This window comes from Elgaria multicarinata, chromosome 2 (assembly GCF_023053635.1).
Source record: "Elgaria multicarinata webbii isolate HBS135686 ecotype San Diego chromosome 2, rElgMul1.1.pri, whole genome shotgun sequence".
In the NCBI taxonomy this organism is placed as follows: Eukaryota; Metazoa; Chordata; class Lepidosauria; order Squamata; family Anguidae; genus Elgaria; species Elgaria multicarinata.
Window position 1 is genome coordinate 74,237,616 of NC_086172.1, and position 20,801 is coordinate 74,258,416.

Genomic DNA, 20,801 nt, shown 5'->3' on the forward strand with positions numbered 1-20,801 from the left:
TGCACACCCACATCCACCCTTTCGCCTCGTTGACGCAAGGCATTTATTGTGTGCTCATCATTCCCTACTCATAATTGTTGACGGATTCTGTAGATGACATGATGATCCTCCAGTTTTCCTTCTGTGTCTAACTAGAAACATTCAGCATTTATTTATTTTTAGAACAAGGAAAATGCAACATTTGTGAAGGCAAAAGAAAGCATGATTTCCTCTTGTGTATTTGTGTTATTTTGCTATATCACAAAGCCACCTAGTGGAAAAGAAGGAAAGAAAATGTTGGACTCCCCCCCCTCTCATTCTGGAGGGAGATGTCCTCATATAGCACTGGAGATGGTCCACCCGCCTCCAAGCAGCTGCACCTTTGGTTACTGTCAGAGAAGGAAATCAGAGTTTTCAGCTTGCTGACTGATTCCCTGGCAAGTTGACATAGTGAAGTGATCGTTGCATATGCAGTCTGCAAGCCAGGAAGTCCTTGGTTGAGATCCCAGCCATGGCTAGACCAGGCCTATATCTTAGGATTGTCACACACAAATGACACACAGGGGATCCTGGGAGCAGGCAGGGATGACCCCTCCATTTGCCTGGTATAATCCTTAGGTCTAGCTAAAGCCCCCGTCTCAACTATAAACTGATTACTGGGGTCTCCAACTTGGGGGGGCGCTGTGGGCACATTTCAGAATTTGAGAAACTATCCTGGGCTCCACCCAAAAAGCACTATCATGGAGATGAGATCTAAGCCACAACACACTAAACAACCCCTTGGAATCCAGCCTAGGTCCAGTATAAAGAAGGAAGAGCTTGGCCTTGAAGTTGCCCATGAACAGCATGTAAATAACAGACTGAGCAAAATACACAGATAACCTGGTTACAGTCGTCCATGCTATGGTGAGATTTACTGTATGTCTATTTAAATTATCATAACAATTTCTAAATTTGCCTCTATACATGAAAAGTAGCATATGCAGATTTATGAAAATTGGTATCCACCTTCTTTTTTGGTGATGCATTTCCTCTCTCTCTCTCTCTCGGCAATTCATAAGTGGTCAATCTAATGAGAAATCCCTCTGAAAACTATTCTTGGTCTCAATGGAATTATTTAGCTTTCCTCTGAATTTTTCAGGTTTTGGTCCAAGCAGAAACAACATTCTTCTCGAATTTCTCTTTCTCAAATGGTTCTTATGTTACCCTTTGCAGTGTGCAAAATATTCGGTACGATAGTGTAAGGGGGATAAGAGTGAATACAGCCACCATAATAAGTTCCCTGTGCAAAAAGTAGAGAGTCTTTATTCCTTCACTCCCGTAAAGTTTGAGATACAATTCCAGCAATCCAGACACCAAGCTGGGCATTTCAAGCAATGGTATATTTCATATAATTGATTTTGTTTAAAATCTTATCATTTATAAAGCCATACAAGGAACTGCAATGAATCAAGATAGCTGTACAAAGGGAAAGGAAAGCTAAGGTGTGCATGGTTCATTTTCACATGAACCACGAGTGACGCAGAGCCGTCTCTTATACATCTGACGGACATTATGGGCACAAAGATACAAAATATAAAGGAGAATTCTGTCTATATAAATACATAGAAAGGGGATTAATTCTGGGATATTCCTCCCCTCCCGCTTTTCTTTGTGAATGCGCAAGTGTGTATTTGCATGTGTGAGTGTTTAAAAACAAAATTGGAGAGATGCAAGAAGGGGGGAAAGGTTGCTTCCAACAGTCATTAATATTGGCAAAAAATCTGTAACAACACTAATAACATTGGCAGTTGCAAAACAGCAAATATAAGGTTAACAGTGTGTAGTTCTTAAGTCCAGATCTGCACTGTTTATTTTGGCAAAGTTGGTTGGAATCCTAAACAGACTTACTAGGTTGTAAATCCCACTGAAATCAGTGAGATGCATGTCTTACTTAAATATAGTTACGCTGGGGCCATTTGGCCTTATTCTGAAAGTAGCTTACTTCAGAGCAATCCTATTGATCTCTAGTGGAACTTGCTTCAAAGTGCATGAAATATGGCCCCAGGAAACCAATGGGATCACTCCAGATTAAGGCCATGGCTAGACCAGGTCTATATCCTGGGATTGTCCGGGGATCATCCCTTGGCATCCAAATGACACACAGGGGATTCCAGGAGCAGGCAGGGATGACCCCTCCATTTGCCTGGGATAATCCTTAGGTCTAGCTAAGGCCTAAGTAGGTTTCTGCTGCTCATTGTGAGAGTCCCATTCTCTACTAAAACAGAAACTAGTTCCCCAATCATAATCACATTACATGTCAGAAGCCACAATTTCAGTGGAATTTGCTTCCAAAGAATGTGGTTAAGAGTGGAATGCAAGTCTTTCTTCCGTGGGGCTCAATATATCCCAGGTCCATTTCAGGAATCAGCGGGTAGCATCCATTACTCTCATTGTTGCTCTACGGTGCTGTATAACACTGTACACACACATTCCTTTTCTTCAGCCCCAATAGTTTCAGGTATATTGGATAGCATTGGCTAATGACAGATTTGGGCAATGCCAGGACACAGGAGCTTTCTTGGGAGGTGTTGCTGGAATCCCATTACTGGGCTCTGAGTGAGTGAGGGGCCACATAGAATAAGGTCTTTTAAGATGCGTGTTGGTGAACAGATCAAAATGTTTCTAAACATGCCAGCGACAAAGAATGGAACCACAGCTTTTAAAATGGATGGAAGCTTTACAAGCTTTACAACAGGAGAAGATATTAGGTTTCATTGCCTCACATGACAAATATATATATTCACATATAAGGCTGTGAATTGATTACTAACAGGAAACACAACTCATTCAGTGATGATTCCCTCTCTCTTAATTTTTAAGTCATCTTCTCAGAACAATCAGAAAAAGGCTCTTGCCTTCCCCTGATAAAATTATGTGGAGGGTTTTATTTATTTATTTATTTAAAAAATCTTATCTTTTGAAAATAGGGATTGAAAGGGAACAAGTGAATAGGACGTTTTATGAATGGATTCAGCTTTGGATGTTTGCTTGAATGCACTTGAAACATTGAAACAGACTACTATAAGCAGAGGTGCAAGCAGATTGGCTTCTGTTAGTTTCTGGCTAAGGAGTGTTTCCTGGTGTGAACTCTTTTAGCATCCTCTCCAGGGCCTGGAGAGAACCAGAGAGTTGTAATAACCAGAGTGAAATCTAAGTCGGGGTGGGCAACTTGTGGCTCTCCAGATGTTCTATAATCCCTCACTGTTGACTATGCCTGCTAGGGCTGATGGAAATTGTAGGCCAATGTATCTGTAGGCCTGTAGATTGTCCACCCCAGCACACTGAGGTTTGACACCAAGGTGGGCAACACTGACCAATCCTTGCCCAATTTCTGAAGTTCTATTAGCCAGAAAGCACATCCACATAGTACCATGCTCCAAGCCAGGGGAAATGACCCATCTCTCAGCTACTTTAATGATCATAGAGCTGGAAGGGCCTTCTAGGCAATCTAATCAAATCCTTTGGAAGGAATCCCAATCTCAAGACTCCAGTGAGAAAGAGCCCACCACACTCTAGATAATGATACTTGATTCATTCATACATAACGCATTACCTTGGAACGGTTTGGAAGCTGGTACTAGAATGTCATTTTTTTGTTTGTTTTAAAACCTCATCTACTGCATAAAAAGTGGAACTACCCATGGCTATTAATTAGGATGTCTTTTAGTCCTTAAAATGATACAGGGCAACTGATGATAGTCCAATGTTTTAGTCTGCTCTTTGTGTGTGTCTTCCATATTCCAGAAATGTACCACAATGAAGTGAGGGTAATATTTACTCTGGAATTTTGCAAGGTACTTTTCTAAAAAATCACCAGCTTGACATTTTGCCAAATATTTCTTGAATAAACCCAGCATCAAATCCGCTGGAATCAAGCCTATTTTGAGTCAAGCCTTGAATGAGCTACTGATCACTGGCTGCCAGAAGATAGCACTGGCCATCATTACATATTGACCCTGTTTCCACTCCATGTTTCCCCCCACCCCAGTGCATCCAGCTGAGACTACAGTTGGGGACAAGCTATTGAGCTGTTTGGGGTACTGGTGTAGTACAGCAGTGAAATCTTTATTAGAAGGTAGAGGAGCTAACTACATTGTCCACTAAAAATCTGTAGAATAGCAACATCACCAGCTGCCATGAGTTAGAGATACATTAGGCCATTAATTCTCACTTCTGTTCTGAGTGGGATGTCCAAAAACCTCTGCATCAGTAGATCATTAAAACAAACAAACCTAACTTTGCCAATGAACGCATGCTATACTGAGACAAAAAGAGAGACTCCTGTATCAAATGCTGTTTACCTTAGGTTTCTCTCAGGTGTTCAGATGGGAACAGAATCAACAGTAGAGTTTTTTTACTTATTTGAAGTGACATTTAAAACCAGCAAATGCAGTACTTTTAGAGGGCAATTTGGAGGTGGGGGCTGCAGTTTTTATAAGAATAAAAGTTAAAGCTTAGAGAACTAGAATATGAAGATATTTGAATGGCTTCTCACACGAACATACCTTATTTTGGCTGTTTCACTGCTCAGTAACTTTTTTCAAATATCGAGTTACTTAAAAAGTTAATTAATATCACCCAGCTGTTGATGGGTGGTCCGAGTTTCACAAATTAGCTCGAGAAAAAAACAACCAAACGTAAAGTCACTTGCAAACCAAATTTAAAATAAAAACAAAAGCCTTAAAAGAAAGGAAAGGAAAGAGGCACATACAATAAATGTACAACCAACAGGAAGAGGAAAGTGCATTTTAAACAGGTATCTTTGGCGAGATTATGCAGTTCTTTGTGCACGGAGGAGGGTGTTTATGTGCATGTGTATAAAATATAACACCTTGCATTGAAATAGTAGAAGTATTATTATATAACATACATGGGATAAAATTACATTAGACATCAGTCCCAGGCACTGGAAATGAGGTGATGTGTTTCAGATGAAAGAGTATATTTTCTCTTGCTTTTAAAAAAGAAAGACAATCAACAGAGGGCATAAGTTTGTTTGAAGGTTATAGCAGCTCCTCCAGCATTTGGGGTTAGTCAGAAGGCAAACTATGAGTCTAGAACAGAGGCTCTGTCACCTGTTGTCACAAAAAGCCCCCCAAGCCAACGCAGAAATTGTGAGCATGGTTTTGTGGCTAAGACAAAAGGTGGGGGGTGGGGGTGGGGGGGAGAATGATTCACCAACTTGGTGACTCACTCACATCCTTGGATAATAGTTAGGCAGGTCAATGGATAAGGAACATGGCTCTACCTCCAAGGCAGAGATGACAGAGAAAGGGGAAGGGAAGGCAGCTGTGACAGTAGTTTGAAAACTGGCTGCTGCTTTTAGTTCTTGCATATCCAAGGATGTTTGTGTCCTGCCATGACAGGGTTGGCAGTCCATAAAAATGGATTGGATTGCGATTCCAGGCATTTCATCCCTGCTCTATGAGCCTAAGCACAACTGGAAAGGCACACTGCCAGGTGAAGGAAGGAAGGGAAGGGTGAATAAAATTCATACTCTGTTGACCTACTCAAGATATACACAGAAATTGTTGGGTCTGTGGCAGGGGGATCTCTCATTACTCCCCAGCCACTGCTTGTGCCTCTTTGGGTGTTCCGCCTCACATACACTTTGAGAACCTAAGATCGAGGGCCATGCTGGAGGAGCTAGAAACCTGGGCTAGGTCTACACTACTGCTTTATAGTGGTATTGAAGTGCACTGATAACAGTTAGGGCACATTCCATATACTGCTTTCATCGTGATATTTCCCGATTTTTATTCCACATTCATAATGATTTGCCAGCAGGTGTAGATCTGGCCCTGATCAACTTAAAACTGGGATTATAAATACAACCGTTACTTCTAAAATGCAGCCTTTGTCTTGAATGCAAGCTGGAAAAGCAACAAGTAACATAATGTGATGTGATTAGCTTTGCCTCTTTTTTAAAAAGCCATAATTAGTAAGTACAGTATGTCTAAAAGGGAAGGATCTTAAACTTTCCATCTTCAGCTAGTGAGTTAGTATAGGAGCAGTGAGCAGGTCATGGCTGGAAGCAGGTATTCTGCTGTCATACGTGTGCCTGGCATGATGATACTTACTTATATGTGACTGCTGGATGCTTTATATTAAGGTGACTTTTTTTTTCCTTTTTAATGGCAAAACAAAAATGAACCATTACATTTCAATGCCACTTTTTTGTGACAGGACAGCAAGTGATGAAAGGGCAGGGGGAAATGGCAAATTTCTGAAAGCAGTGGAAAAAAAATGAAGTCTGAAAAATAGAGACTTTCAAAAATATATATATATATTTATAATATTTATATATCTATAGACACAGTGTTTCTCTAATTGGTTAATGGCAGGGTGAGACAGTTGCAGGCGAGGGAGGGGGATAATCTTGCTTGAATTTCGCAGAAGGAGGGAAATACTTGTAACCAACATAAAGAATAAGCTATCGCAGCCTCCGGCATCCCATCTGGGTGTGGATGGGGCATGGAGCCTGGGTGATGACACCAAAAAAAAAAAAACACCTTATGCTCCCACTCCATCCAAGTATCTGTTTCAACAACAGCTCTTGGATGCAAAACTCATGCTTTATACAGTATCCAGAAATGAGTCTCTCTCCACACACTTTCACACATACGCACACCGTTAACCCTCGCATCACTCAGCAATGAAGTCATAATCCATACATGCTCACTTGCTCGGGCAGATTACTAAAAATGAGGTGGTGGGAAGGGAAAATACCGTATTGTTGCATTGCTCTGTGCACAATTTCAGAAGATGTTGCTTCTAGGGGGCTTGGGAGAGGGATTGACATCATCTTTTGGAACCTTGCCCATGTCAATAATGCTAACCAAATAAGCACTTTGCACTAAGTTATACATACATACAAAAAAACAAAAACAAAAACCCTTTAACACGAGGGTGTGGGAAGAGGGAAAATGGAGGGAAATGAAAATATTGGAGAAAATAAAAAGATAGATAAAAGCGATATGTCAAAAAAATAAATACTTTTCGTGTAAATTTCACTTTTTAAAATTTTTTTGATTAGCTTACTTATTTTGTCATTATATTTCGTACATACATACATACATATATTATATCAAGGCAATGTGAGAGCTACACTCTCTGGGGGAATTTAGGTGACTGCATGACTTGGAGTTCATATTTTGACTTTTAGTGAATGCTGCATGACTTAGTACTGAAGTGTCTCATCCACACACGGTCTTTCCCTAAAGGTCTTCTTTCCCCATTATTTCAAGTTCTGTTTTTATCAATGTTTCCTCATCAATGCTTTTTAATGGAGGCCCTTGAACCCTGTTGGAGGGACATCAGCCCCACCCACCCAAAGAGTGTGTTACGACTCCCACTGAGTGTTATCAAGAGGATGTGTAGCGCTTACAGCCCACACACTCCTTATCACTGCTTAACATTGCTGCCATGCATGCTGGCCTCTTCAGAAGTCTTTGACCAGTGGCTTGTTTCAGTGGAGCTTTGACTCTAGTTCAAGTAGAGATTGAAGAATTCACAATAAACCCATAGGATTTGATACGTGGGAACAGCTCGTCGTCCATTCAGCAGGAGAGTTTGTATCTGGGATTTGCCAATCGCAGATGCTTGAGAGGAGGATGAGAAACTCCCACAGTGCTATTGGAAGTCTATGTGATCAATCCCTCCCCAGCCAAAGAGGCCTCTCTTAACAACTCAACCTCTCCATTGGTTTATGGGCAGCGCTTGTGTGGCCCCTGATAGGAATGCCAGAAGTCATGCTAATAGAAGAACGACTTTGTGATGTTAAACGGGGGGGGGGGGGGGATACATGGTTCTTCTGCAGCTGCTGCTACACTGCAGACATGGGTATGAAGTTGCAAGGTAGAGGGGCTGCCTCTCTTTCCACAACAAATGTCAATCAAGGACAATGCTGCCAACTGTGGGCAAGCAGGTCACTCCAAGATCTGGTGCTCGCTATTTCTGGAAGCAAAATCAAAGCTTAAGGAGATAAAATAATTAGCTAGTTTTGCTACATACAAAACGCTGAACCTCCAACGGGGTGGATTAATTACCTATGGCCACCGGTTTTTGGAACAGCTATGGCTGCGCTTAAGCCAGAGCTTACCCCAAGCTGGATCTTTTTAAAGGTTATTCCTGGTGTCTTCAGAATAAAATCCCCCCCCTCCCCATTATTGGATCATTCATCTTGCCTTTGCACTACTGAGTAATTTCCATGCAACATACAAAACCACGTGCATGTCTCCCAAAGGAGAAGGGAGAAACCTGGGCAGGGATGTTTTTACCTTACATCTAAAAGGAATGGCATTCCCAAATGGCTGGTATTTAAAAATGCTGGGGGGGGGCAGGGGGGCAAGGGACAGTTTTTCTATTCAAATGACCTACCATGAACCTCACTGCATAGAGACCAGAAGATAATCTTTTGCTTTGACTAACATGCTCCTAAAATTAGCCAAGGAGAAACTCCCTGCTTTGTAACTCTTGTGTACAAATGTATATGTGGACATACACGTTTGTGTGTGTGTGTGTGCATATGTGTGTGCATATACATGTGTGTGCGTGCGTGACTCTACTGGTTAAAATCAGAATTTCCCACCTCCATGGTAGATCTCACACTACTTGTAGCTGCTCATGAGGTTTTCCTCTAGCTGGAGAGATGGGAGGCCTATGGCCTTCGAGGAAGAGGAAAATGCAAGCGTCAACAGATCAAAGTTCTGAAAAGCCGCCATTTGACATTCAGTAGAGGCACGACCCTAACACTGCAGATTTTCACAGATACACATTAAAACATGTGCACGCTACACACATGTGCACACGCACGCACACACATGCACACACACACACACATACACCTTTGTACATTCAGCCGTTGAAGAGCTGGGAGCAATTACTTTCAGAAATGGGTACCAAAGATTGCTTGTTTGGCATGTCTTTCAATGCGATTCCTGCAGCTCACAAATTCATGATTTGTTTTTGTTTTTGCCTTATTTTCTAAACAAGCAACTACGATATAGTCCTACCCCACAAAGGTTAATAAGATCCGTGCTTTGGCCTGTGGGGGGTGGGGTGAATTCTCTGATTTCATGCTGATCCAAAAGCCAAAATCATCTCCACCTCTTGAACTTGGCAGGGAAAGGCAACGGTGTCAGTTCCTTGGTTTCTGCTATGTACGTACATTTGGTTGGTTTGGGCCTTCCAACAATTCAGACGTTTTTCCTTTCTGTCTTTCCCCCCATTGGTCCACTTCCCTCTTTCACCACGCACTTCCTCGCATTCCTTCTCGGAACAACTCCAAGTCCTTCTTCAAAATTCAAGGGCAAGAAGCCCCCTGCAGGGGGAAGGCATCAGTTCATCTCTTCTGAGAGGAGCCGAGCATGACCCTGGAAACAAAGTTGACGATGGCAGCTGCCGGCTGATCAGGGTCCAGCTCGGCAAAGAGGTGGCAGACGTTGTCCGTCGTACTGCCTTGCTTCCTGGCCACAAAGCCAAAGAGTCTGCAGAGATGACAAAGAAATGAAGGGAGGGGGAAATCACAGGTCAGAGGTGAAACTCAAGAAAAGCTCACAGCTATTTGGGGAGCAGTGATTGCTACCACACATGACACTGTTGGTAACATACTGGGGTATCAGATAAGCTACCTAGGTACCCAGTCTTCTCCCAGAGGCATTTGAAACAAAAGGGCACAAAAATACGTACAGGATTCATGTGGAATTGGAAGAGATGTGGTGTTTGAAATCCTTGAGAGAAGGGGCAGGGATCCACCATGCTAAAATAGCATTCTCTCAATAAGGACAAAATGTTTTTTTAATTAGAACTTTTAAGGAAAGTTATAAATAGTGTTGTGTAAGTCTCAGGCCTCGGATTATGAAATCACGGTGGCCGTTTTATGGCAGATCTGTCATTTTATGATGGATCTGCCATTATCTTGCACAGCCCTAGGCCATAATAATAATAATAATAATAATAATAATAATAATAATAATAATAATAATAATAATAGTTACCTGCCTCTCCCTCTGGATCGAGGCGGGGTACAACACAAATAAAAACACCATAAAATACATATAATTGATTAAAACTGTATGGGGGCCGAGGGATGTGCAAGGAAATGGTGGATCTGTCATAAAATGGCAGATTCGCCATAAAATGGCCTCTGTGATTCGGATTTCCGAATCTGAGGCCCGAGGCTTTCACAGCCCTAGTTATAAATACTGGAAGGGAACAAAAAGCAACCCTGCTCCCATCATTTCTAATTAGAGAGGGAAAAATCCAGACAGCTGGAGATTCTAATAAAAACACCACTTGCTCTACACAGTACCTAAAATTAGTGAGGCCCATAAGCCCCCTGAGCCTGCTCCAAAGCTACTAAGCTAGCAGCAATGGCAGGAGAAGAAAGAGGAAACATGGCATGAGCGAGGAAGGGGCTCAAACTGGTCCCAGTTGCTTGGCTTTTTAAGGAAAATGTTTCCAATCAAAGAAAAGTAGCATATTTGATCTCATGCAGGTGCAGCCTGAAAATGAAGCTGCTCTGAAGACAAGCAAAATGAGCAAGAGAGAAACAAACTAGAAATAGGGAAAACAAGCCACAGTTTGTTTGCTTGTCCGCAAGACAGAGGGCTAATCTACACCTGCAGCCCTTTCGCAATGGAAGAGGGCTGCTTCCGATTTTTCCCACTTCTGCGGTCGGCGCTCACGGGGCACAAACGACTGATCTTTCCCGCAATTGCAGGACTGCCATTGTGCCACCACATGTGCCCCGTTACGGTGCTTGCACATGTATATCGGTAGAAGTGGGTGGGGCTAGGGAGATGGGTATGGGGCAGGAGTATCTTTTTAATAACTCGTGAAGGATGCGCACAAGCACACATGCACAGCAGCGCATGGAGGATATGACCTCTGTCAAATATTTGCTCCTGCGCAGAGATATGTTTGTATTAAAAAACCAAGCGCGCTTGGCAGTAAAACACGCTGATACCCATCCAAAACGTGGCAAAAAATGGTGGACAGGTCCACTCCCGCACATCTCCAATACCCATGCACACGCCCCTCACAGCTGATTGGCTGTTCACTGAGCCTGGAACTCGTGGTGAATAGCAATGACCCTAAAGAACTTTTGTAAAGAACAAAGAACAACACTGCAATTTTTGCAATCCTTTGCAATTACAGGCTTGCAACTTTGGGCCAAAAAGATTTGTGCCAATAAATGACAATAATACAGGGGAGTTTTTATCTGAAACCAAGCCTTCATTATTGTGCAATGCAATGCAAATTCAGCAGAATTCTATTGGCCCTGTTGGTTCCTAATTGATAATGCAGTTCCTTATGCAGAAGGATCAACTGGTTGAGAAGTCTGCAGGTCTCATCCACTGTTGATAATTTCTTCTCTTAGCTCTGCCTCCTTTCTGTGATCCACTTGGATCCAGGACCAAATGAATGTCTAAACATGACTGAAAGCTTTGGAAAATCTAGATGACTGTGAGAAGGGCCTCTGTCCTGCATGGCTACTGTCATGTTTTAACACTGACTCTGAAGTTGATAAAACAGGACTTACTTTGCAGAGCCACCACTGTCCGACTTAGTCCACCTGAGCAGAGGAGAACAAGCTTTGGTTAGATTTCAAAGGGATAACAACAGTTAAACAAACCGCAATAATACTAAGGTCAAATTTGTACAGTGAAGTAATTAGAGGGAGAGTGTTGAAGGTAGTGCCTTAACTGGTGTGGTGCCTAAATGCTTGACCCCTTTCCCCTCTCTGAAAATAAATAACTACAGACAGGAAAGGGGATGAGCCTCATCTATCCATGCTGTTACGAGCATTCTCATATTATCCCTTACTTCTTCTGAGAAATGATCCACTCCTTAGGAAGCAATAAGAACTATTGAGATTATAAATTGTTGGGGGAAAATACTCTGAAATTCAAGCCCTAGATGCTGCTCCAGGGTTTCAACTGATCACCAAACGACTTCCGTAAAGAATAATGAACAAGAGTGAAATTTTTTGCAATCCTTTGCAATCTCAGGCTTGCAACTTTGTGCCAAAAGGATTTGTGCCAATAAATACCAATAACTCGAGGGAGTTTTTACCTGTAGCCAAGCCTTCATTATTGTGCAATGCAATGGAGTGCAAATTCATCAGAATTGATAATACGGTTCTTTATGCAGGAGGATCAAGTGGTTGAGAACTCTGCAGCTCTCATCCACTGTTGATAATTTATTGTGTTTTCGCTTAGGCATATTCCTTGGAACAATCAGTTTAGGTTTTGGAAATGAAGAAAAGCTGGCAGTAGCAACATAGAGGGGAGCAGAAGTTTAATTACAGGGTTTTCTGCTCTCCCATGGAAACTGAAATCTGCAAGAATGCCAGGCTCTCTCAGAATAAAGGATTCTGAGAAGCTAGCATTGGCCAACTTCCCACTGTTCTACAGTAACACCTTCCTATCGCTCTATTCCAGCCAATGGTTTACATTAGTTGTAATAATGAAATATGACCTGACATCTCCCATATTTCAGGGTGTTTAACTACAGGCTGTAGCTCATTCAGGGGAAACATTCCTGATATTTCCACTCAGTCTCTGGAGCTGGTATAAAGTAGGAGTCTCTTTATGGATAGGAATCTGTACTAAGAACCTGCCTGTTCCTTAAGATCTGATCAGAGGCCCTGTTTCAGGTACTATTGCCTACAGAGATGGCAGGTGCCACTCCCATTGTGGAATACTCTCCATAGAGATACTCTGCTTACTCTGCTTGCTTTTAGGAGCCAAGCTTCTGAACATTTAATAGGTGATGTATTTTTCTCCTCCCATCAGGATTTTTTTTTACTTTTTATGTTGTGTTTACTGTTTATCTTGTTTTTAAAATGCTCAAATGTTGATCATGTTGTTAGCTACCTTGGAAGCTTTCATTGAAAGGTAGGACTAAAACTCTTTATGGTATGTGATAAGAACTAAGAATGCAATAATGTTCCAGACCTAATGTGTATGTGTGTATGTGTATATGTGAACACACATGCATGCACACATACACACACATACATTTAGGCCTATTCTACACCAAGCAGGATATTGCACTATGAAAGCAGTATGAAAGTGGTATATAAAAGGCAGGAGCCACACTACTGCTTTATAGCGGTATTGAAGTACACTGACAACTGTTGGGGCCCATTGATGCATACCATATACTGCTTTCAAATCACTTTCATAGTGCAACATCCTGCTTTGTGTGGCTCCTGCCTTTTATATACTGCTTTCATACCGCTTTCAATATCCTGCTTGGTGTAGGTTAGGCCCTAGTTTCATGCTTTGGGTTTCTTAAACCCAAACATGGTTACTTACTTCCTCTCCTGTGGGTCCACATCACAGAAAGTGACAGTGATGATGGGATAATGTCGTCTGAAGAATAGTCTGAAACAGAAACATGGATAAGAATAAATGACATAGCTTGTCCTCTGAGGCAGAGAGTAACTTGGGGAGTTTTGCATTAGCAAAACACACACACACACACACACACCAGTGACAGATATGTAAAAAGAGAACCCTTCTTTTCCAAGCCCACAAATCGCCCTGAGTCCCAGACCATCGTTTGCTCTTACTTCCTCTGGTTGTCTGTTAAGGTGATTCCTTGCGTTGAGACTTTGAAGTGGACAATAGTAGCAGAAGGTGGGGTTTCGGAGGCCAGTGTCTCAGTGATAGCTTTGGCGATGGCCTGTGGCCCTGTTAATGACTCCATCTCCACCGAGTTAACAAAGAGCACATTGCAGGCTGTGAGGGGAAAGTAGCACAAACATCAACGGGATGGTGCAATGCAGCAGAAGCTAAAACAGGCATAATCCTACTGCTGCTCACACTGTGAGGAGGAGAACGTATACATCTTTGCAGTCTATTTGCTGCCTGCTCATAAAAGTGTGTCCCAGTAACTGCAGTCTACACTAGGAATGGAAGTGTCTGCACACAAAAATGTGTACACTGAAAATGGTCCAGAAAATTCAGCTGGTCCAAAATAAAGCAGAAAGATTGTTAATGGGGACTGGTTGATATGGCCATATTATACTAATTCTCTGTGATCTGCAGTAGCCTCCAGTCCATTTCTGGGTCCAATTCAAAGTGCTGGTTTTAACTTTTATATCCCTAAATGGCTTGGAGCCAGGTTACCTGAAGGATAGTCTCCTCCCAGATATACCTACCCAGATCCTAAGATCACCTTCAGGATCTAAACAAATCCTAGTAATTGCTTTTTTAAAATTTGCATACATAGATCAAAATTAGCGTATCCAGATTTTATGTAGATATCATGTTGTATTTTAGGGTTTTGATTTTTTGTGAACTACCCAGAGAATTTTGGCTATTAGGTGGTACAGAAGTGTAAATACATACATACATGCATGCATTTTTAAAATGTTCCAGTTCACATAAAAGTTCAGGGAGTGTGAATTAAATCAGTTTGTATTAAAATCTGGACCAAGCACATTTCTTCCCCATTCCAAGACTATGTTATGGAACTAGTATTGGTATCTCACTGTCCTTTTATAGGCCAAATCAATTGCAAGGTTACCATTGCAGTAATTATGGGGGGCATTTTTAAATATTATTTTCACTAATGTACATATTTTTGTCTATCTTCTCATATACACATATACCTTCTCCAGTATTTCTTGACTGGAGAATACTATTACAGTATAAATGAGTTTCAGTTGGACACTGAGTGCAAAACGAGAACTGAACAAATTTCTCTCCCATCCTTAATCATTAAAATTTCATTTTGGTTAAAAGGTTCCAAACTAGTTGAAAACAATGTCTCTTTCCATTGTTATCACTCACCTGCTCCCTGTTTGAGCAGATCTGTTGCTGAGTTGCTTGATGAGGTTGTCTCTTTTGTTTCGTCCATGGGATCTGAGAGAGAGAGAGAGAGAGAGAGAGAGAGAGAGAGAGAGAGAGAGAGAGAGAGAGAGAGACTGACTGATTGTTGGTAAGAGCTCTTCTAAGAGCACATGTTCAAACCCTTTTAATACACATCCATACTACTTTGCTCTATGCACAATGAAAGTGATAAAAGGGAATAGGTTTATTTCCAGTATATTTTTATGTATATAGAGAGACATGTCTCTCATATCATTTTTGAAAATAGAGCTAGTGGATGGGATCTATTACATGCTAACTACACTAAAATAGGAAGGATTGTCTTGGATTTATGATGTAAGAACAAAATGGCAGTGCTTTGTACCTTTGAATGACTCCCAGGGGATGGAAGAAACACACATGCACATATATGATCATGCAGTTCTTGCTTACTAAATAAAACCCCCAAACCTACCCTGCTAGCATACTGCTTTCTGTCCGCCTTTCAACTAAAACACGTTGGCAGCAAAATTCATTATGTTTATGGAAGATCCTTACTAATCCTTAGCCCTGATTAAATACAGGGGTGCCCTATCTTCTTCTCCCTCCGTAGAATTTATGTTTTTAGGTCCCTCACAATCTCCTGATTCAAGGCTCACATCTTAGAACATTTATACTGATTCAACCCAAAAACTCAGGCGAGGAGTGTAGAGTGGAAGGCACTAGAACTTCTAATTGGGTCATGTTTATCAAACTAGGAATATGAAGAGCAATTACTCTACTCAGTGGTTTTGAACACGCACATGTATGTGCATGCATGTGCATTTATACACATGCACACACATGCACATTCTCCACTTTGAATATTCTTAGTGCACTCTGCTCCTGAGTCCTGTGAGTGCTTTCCACCTGATGCTCATGTCTTGAGGCTAGCTCCATTACCTCGATCAGGAATTACCAGCTTGCAGGGCAAGGCCAGAGGCATGATGGAGTGCTGGTACACCAAAGCAGACAGGCAACCTGGGGAGAGAACAGGGAACATGGTCAAGGCTAAAGATAAATGATGGTATAATGCTGATGGCACTCAATTTCTCCTCCTGTATTCTATTGCGATGTAATTTATGCTTATGTACCCCTTACTGATGTTCATACCAGCCTAATTAATGGGATACACTTTGAGTCTAAATGTCTTTGGAACTAGTTTTAAGGTAGATTTTAATGTTGTAAAAGCACTTCAATATTTTTAATAGTAAGCAGTATACAAATATATGTATGTATGTCTAGGGTCAGATTCTGAATCCTGTTGCTTAGGCCTTTGCTAGACCTACTGTTAAGTCCACAACGGAGGAGGGGAGATCCCGCGATGCGATTATCACAAGATCTCGCCCTCATTTACATGTAAGGAGCGACAACCTCAAGAAGAGAGGCATTGCGCCCGCCATTTTTTTTACTTTTAAAGGAGCCGGCAGCGCATGAGCGCTCGAGCAACTCCAGGTAGGTGGGTTTTTTTAAAACAAAAAATATTGATTTCCCCACTCCCCCCACCCTAGCCCCAATGGGCGCAGTGCTCCTGAGGAGCGCTGCACCTCGTGCGTGGCTCCCAGCTCCACACGAGTAATTGTGTGGAGCTGGGTAAAGCCATGGAAACGGGCCACATACTCGCAGCTCGAGACAGCAGAAAAAACCAGGCCCAAAGTGTAGGGCTGTATCCTGGGGACAGGGAAGGATGATCCCTGTGCGTCCAGATGACGCACAGGGGATCCCGGGTATCAGCCCAAGATAAAGGCTGGTCTAGCTAAGGCCTTAGATTACTTCTTGTTCTAGGAGACACTGATCTACTTCTTAGAAGTGTGTCTGACCTTGTCTTATGCCAGTGTTGAACGTTCCAATGCTCCTGGCACCTCACATTTTTAAATGATCTAGGTTTAGCCAGAGTTTGCTTGACATCATACAAGTGTACGCCTAATGCTCTACAGGAAGCCATGTTTAACGGGGAACCCATGAGAAACCTGTCCTTTCAGAACCACGTAAGAACTGATTCATACACTAGTGGAGCATCATCATTGTTGCTTTCCCTTGGCTGAATCCCAGGCTGCTTCAGACTGCTAAGGGACTGGCATAGTCACACCTTAAAGACTAACTCATTGATCATTGCATGGGCTTTCATAGGCAAGAGGCTAATTCACAAGCTGCACGAAGAAGAGTGAGAAGGTGGAGGATGCACACACGCATGGACAGAAGTTAAATCTGTCCATGTGAAAAGATGAGATTAAAAGACAAAGGGGCAAATAACGAACGGTCAAATCAACTGAAGCAAAATAGTATAACGGAGTGCCAGAACCACTGCCGATGTCAGTGGTGTCATGGCATGCCCAACTCTCCATTGGTAGTGCTCTATGTACATTAAAAGAAATGGATACTGAACAGTAGCTCTTTCCATTCCTGCAAAGGCCCCTGACACTTCTGGAACTTCAGCTTTAATAGATGCATCTTGGTTTAATATTACATACGCTGTTCACTCCTGCCAGTAGTCCAGGAATATATTACATGTTGTTGTTTTTACCACAGCCTCCACAAGAGGGCAGGATGGGACAGAATTGTCCTATATAAAAAAGTGAAGGGGACAAAATGTAAGCGCTTACCAAAATTTGGCTCATTGGGGCATCCTTTTAGCTTCACACCTTTAGGGCTGGTTTCGATCAGGAAGTGCCTTACCAACTCATTGGTGATATCTCCTGCAGGGACAAATCAGGATTCTTAAAGTTTCTTCAAAGTCTTTTTGGTCTGATAAGGATGTAGAACATGGATGACAAACCCATTTCCTGCTGCCCTTCAGCAACAGTGGTTTACAGTGGCTGATCTATACTACATGTCAGTGGCAGGCCATTCCCTCTTGCTGAGCAGACATCAACGCTTAGCATGGAAATAAAGCCCTATGGCACTTACCTATCTGATCTCTGGGACTGACAAATGGGCCATGTAAGAGGCAACTCAAGCCTGTCTATTTATGGCACCAGAAATCCAAGGCCCTGTCCTCACATGTCAACCCATTAGATGCCACAGCTGTTTGAAACCCAGATTTAAAAAATGTGGTTGATAGTGAACCTGTCATAAATCACAAACCCTGATTCCTTACATCATTCAGGAAAAGTTTTTGGTAGCATGCCAAATCATAGTCTCTGGCCTTAGCTAGACCTAAGGTTTATCCCGGGATCGTCCCAGAGTCATCCCTGTGCATCTAAATGACATACAGGGGATCCCGGGAGCAGGCAGGGACGATCCCAGGATAAACCTTAGGTCTAGCTAAGGCCTCTGTTCCATGAACATGGAACATGATTTGAAAACATGGACTTGCTATTAGCACAAGCCGCACTTGCTGGCCGTTTGTAAGTATGAAATATCTTACTAGGCACAGACTTGGGCTGATAGAAGGGCAAAAAGGCTATACCTTTCTTGCTCTGTTGCACAACACCAGGAGGTGGGGAAGCAACCTTCATGGCCAGTCCGTATGCTCCCCGGAAGGAGTGGCTGTCTCGAATGATGAAGGCCCCAGGTTCCTTGTCTTTCAGCAATGCAATGGCTGGGGGAAAGAAATAAGAGCATATAGCACACTTGAGAAAATGTGTCCAAGTAGTAATGAACACTTAGTGTACAAATATAAATAAATGAATAAATGACAGGATAATTACATGTGCAAGGATGGGCTTTGAGTCCCAATTCACTTTTGTTTTTCTAATATTATGGATAGGCAGCAGGACAAACACATGCCGCCTTCCCACCTCCACCCTTTTAGGGATATTTTCTTGTCCACTTGTGTACTTTATATGTGAAAGTCCTTCTACAACTTGATTAAAGCAAGAATGAAATTGCAGGAGGGACACAAACGCCCCTCCCCCTGAGAAGCGGAGCTGAAGCCGGGCCAACATCCATTCAGTAACAGTCATTTTACCCTTGCAAGGGGAGATATGAAGGAAATGAGGGGACGTGTTCTTGGATTAAGGATGGATCTGCAGCACCGGGCTGCCAAGTGCCTCAGCTGTTGAATGGGTGAGAGGAATGGCTGTTGACAGAGACATAAACAAAGTCTTTTAAAGGGGTCATTCGCAATTATCCGATAGGCACTTTATCAGTGCTGGCTCGAGACAGAGGCACATTATTAATCATTAACCAGCAGCCTAAAGGCAGAAATCGTGATCAACCCATTTGCTAGATCTCTAGGCCTCAGCGTCCTGAATATTGCCATACTGCGTGTTCTTATCTGCCTATGTACATAAAGCCTCATAGGCTGAAATTAATGTAGAAAATTACTTCTACAATTTTAAAAAGAGAGTATTGCTCTACTATAGCATGTCAGTGAAGGCCTCCCTTTCTTCAATCTGTTCTACATGTGTGGCCACATGTCAACAAAGGGTGGGTGGGTGTGAAATGTACATTTGTCATATCTGTTGTAGGCTCTCCCTATTACCATGTGTCAATAGTCTGAATGGTCTATTTTAGGAGGTGGGAAATAGCACAGAGGTGAGGATGTACTGGTAGTCCACGCAGGGGAAGGGATTGTACTTAAGGGGTAGGACAAGCATCAGAAGGCTCTACATTCCAAGGCACTCGAGGTGGGGGATTTGTTTGCTGTGAATTCACGTGACCACAGGCTCTCTCTACAGCTCGCTTTGCATTTCTCTCTCCCTAGCCAGTGGCAGAGGATAAACTCCATATGGGACAAAATGATGGAATGACAAATGCAGGTTGGTTGCCAAAATAAAGGGAAGGACGGGGGGAAACAAGCAACCCTGCACTCAGTTAGTTCCCTCAGATGGCTTCGTTGGATTATGTGTTTTCCTTGCCCATGCTTTATATCAGCCTTCCCCAACCTGGTGCCCCCCAGATGTGTCCTGACTACCCACATTAAAGGGAAGTGGGAAAGGACGGTGGTGGCATTTGCAATTCTGGAGTAGGCTATATGGACATTGGTTCTTGGGAGTGTGTTTGTGACTGCATGCTAGGAGTGGATGAAAATTTCATCTCAGTTTGGTTTTGAAAATAATAACTAACTAACTAACTAACTAAATAAATAAATAATGATGATGATGTTTTCCATATTCAAGACAAAGGAACTTGGAATTTAAAAATTAAAACAAAACAAATGTGGGAGAAATCCAAACTGGCAGAGTTATCCAGGGTTGGAGTGTTTTGCTCTTAAAAGTCTTGGTCTGAATCCTTGTGTATTCAAACCATGCTCGTGCTGAATTAGGGTTGAGGCCTCTTTTTTTTCTAACAGGGTCTGACAAGACATCTTTAACAGCTATATAGTCCTAGGCAGGGACATCAAGACCCTCTTGGCATTGGGAATAGTTGCACCTATTGAATTTGGCCGGTATAGGTGGGTGAGAATTTTATGAAATTTCTTTTTTTGATGGGAATTCACCAAAAGTTCTTCATGTCATAAGAGATGTTAATGCAAAAGAAAGTGAAACTGACAGACTTCTAGCGCATGCACATGAAATAAATGTAGGAGCTTTGAAATGGGAATTGAAAAGGCAAATATTTGCTGCAGACATGAGTAAAAACAATGGTAAAATATGCATATTGTGCATTGAGGGTGGGGAGGAACTTACCTATGAAACCAGTTTGACTATGGCATGTTGCTTTGCCTTGAATTTGATGGTGATGGATCTTCTCAGTTTTATGATTCAGTCTATTTTAATTTTCTCCTGCTCCCTTTGAGATTAGAGAAATATCCTAAAGTTTGTTCTTAATATGAGGAAGGGAGGGAGCACAACAGAACTTTCTGTTATCGAATACAGGAACAAGTATGATCCAATAGCTTTGGACCTGCCCATAACAACTTAAAATAGCCACTGGACACAACTGGCTGCTGAGTGTCTCGGCACAGTGACGTATGGATGAAAGAAGATATTCTTCAAAGGATTAAGCTGCTTAATTGCACTTTATTTTTAA

The 20,801-nt window shown here is 42.2% G+C and overlaps 1 protein-coding gene across 5 annotated transcripts in view; it reads right to left on the reverse strand.

Moving 5' to 3' along the window:
* Positions 1–4,664: 4,664 nt before the first annotated feature.
* TNS1 (tensin 1) overlaps positions 4,665–20,801 on the reverse strand; it is a 274,729-nt gene continuing 258,592 nt past the window's right edge. For all 5 annotated transcript variants that reach the window (XM_063116731.1, XM_063116729.1, XM_063116728.1 and 2 more), the window contains 8 exons: positions 18,295–18,426; positions 17,489–17,581; positions 15,789–15,866; positions 14,829–14,900; positions 13,604–13,772; positions 13,347–13,415; positions 11,567–11,599; positions 4,665–9,509 (listed from right to left, as the gene is read on the reverse strand). In XM_063116731.1, the coding sequence (XP_062972801.1) occupies positions 9,365–9,509; positions 11,567–11,599; positions 13,347–13,415; positions 13,604–13,772; positions 14,829–14,900; positions 15,789–15,866; positions 17,489–17,581; positions 18,295–18,426 (791 nt within the window). In that variant the 3' untranslated portion in view covers positions 4,665–9,364. The remainder of the gene's footprint in view (positions 9,510–11,566; positions 11,600–13,346; positions 13,416–13,603; positions 13,773–14,828; positions 14,901–15,788; positions 15,867–17,488; positions 17,582–18,294; positions 18,427–20,801) is intronic.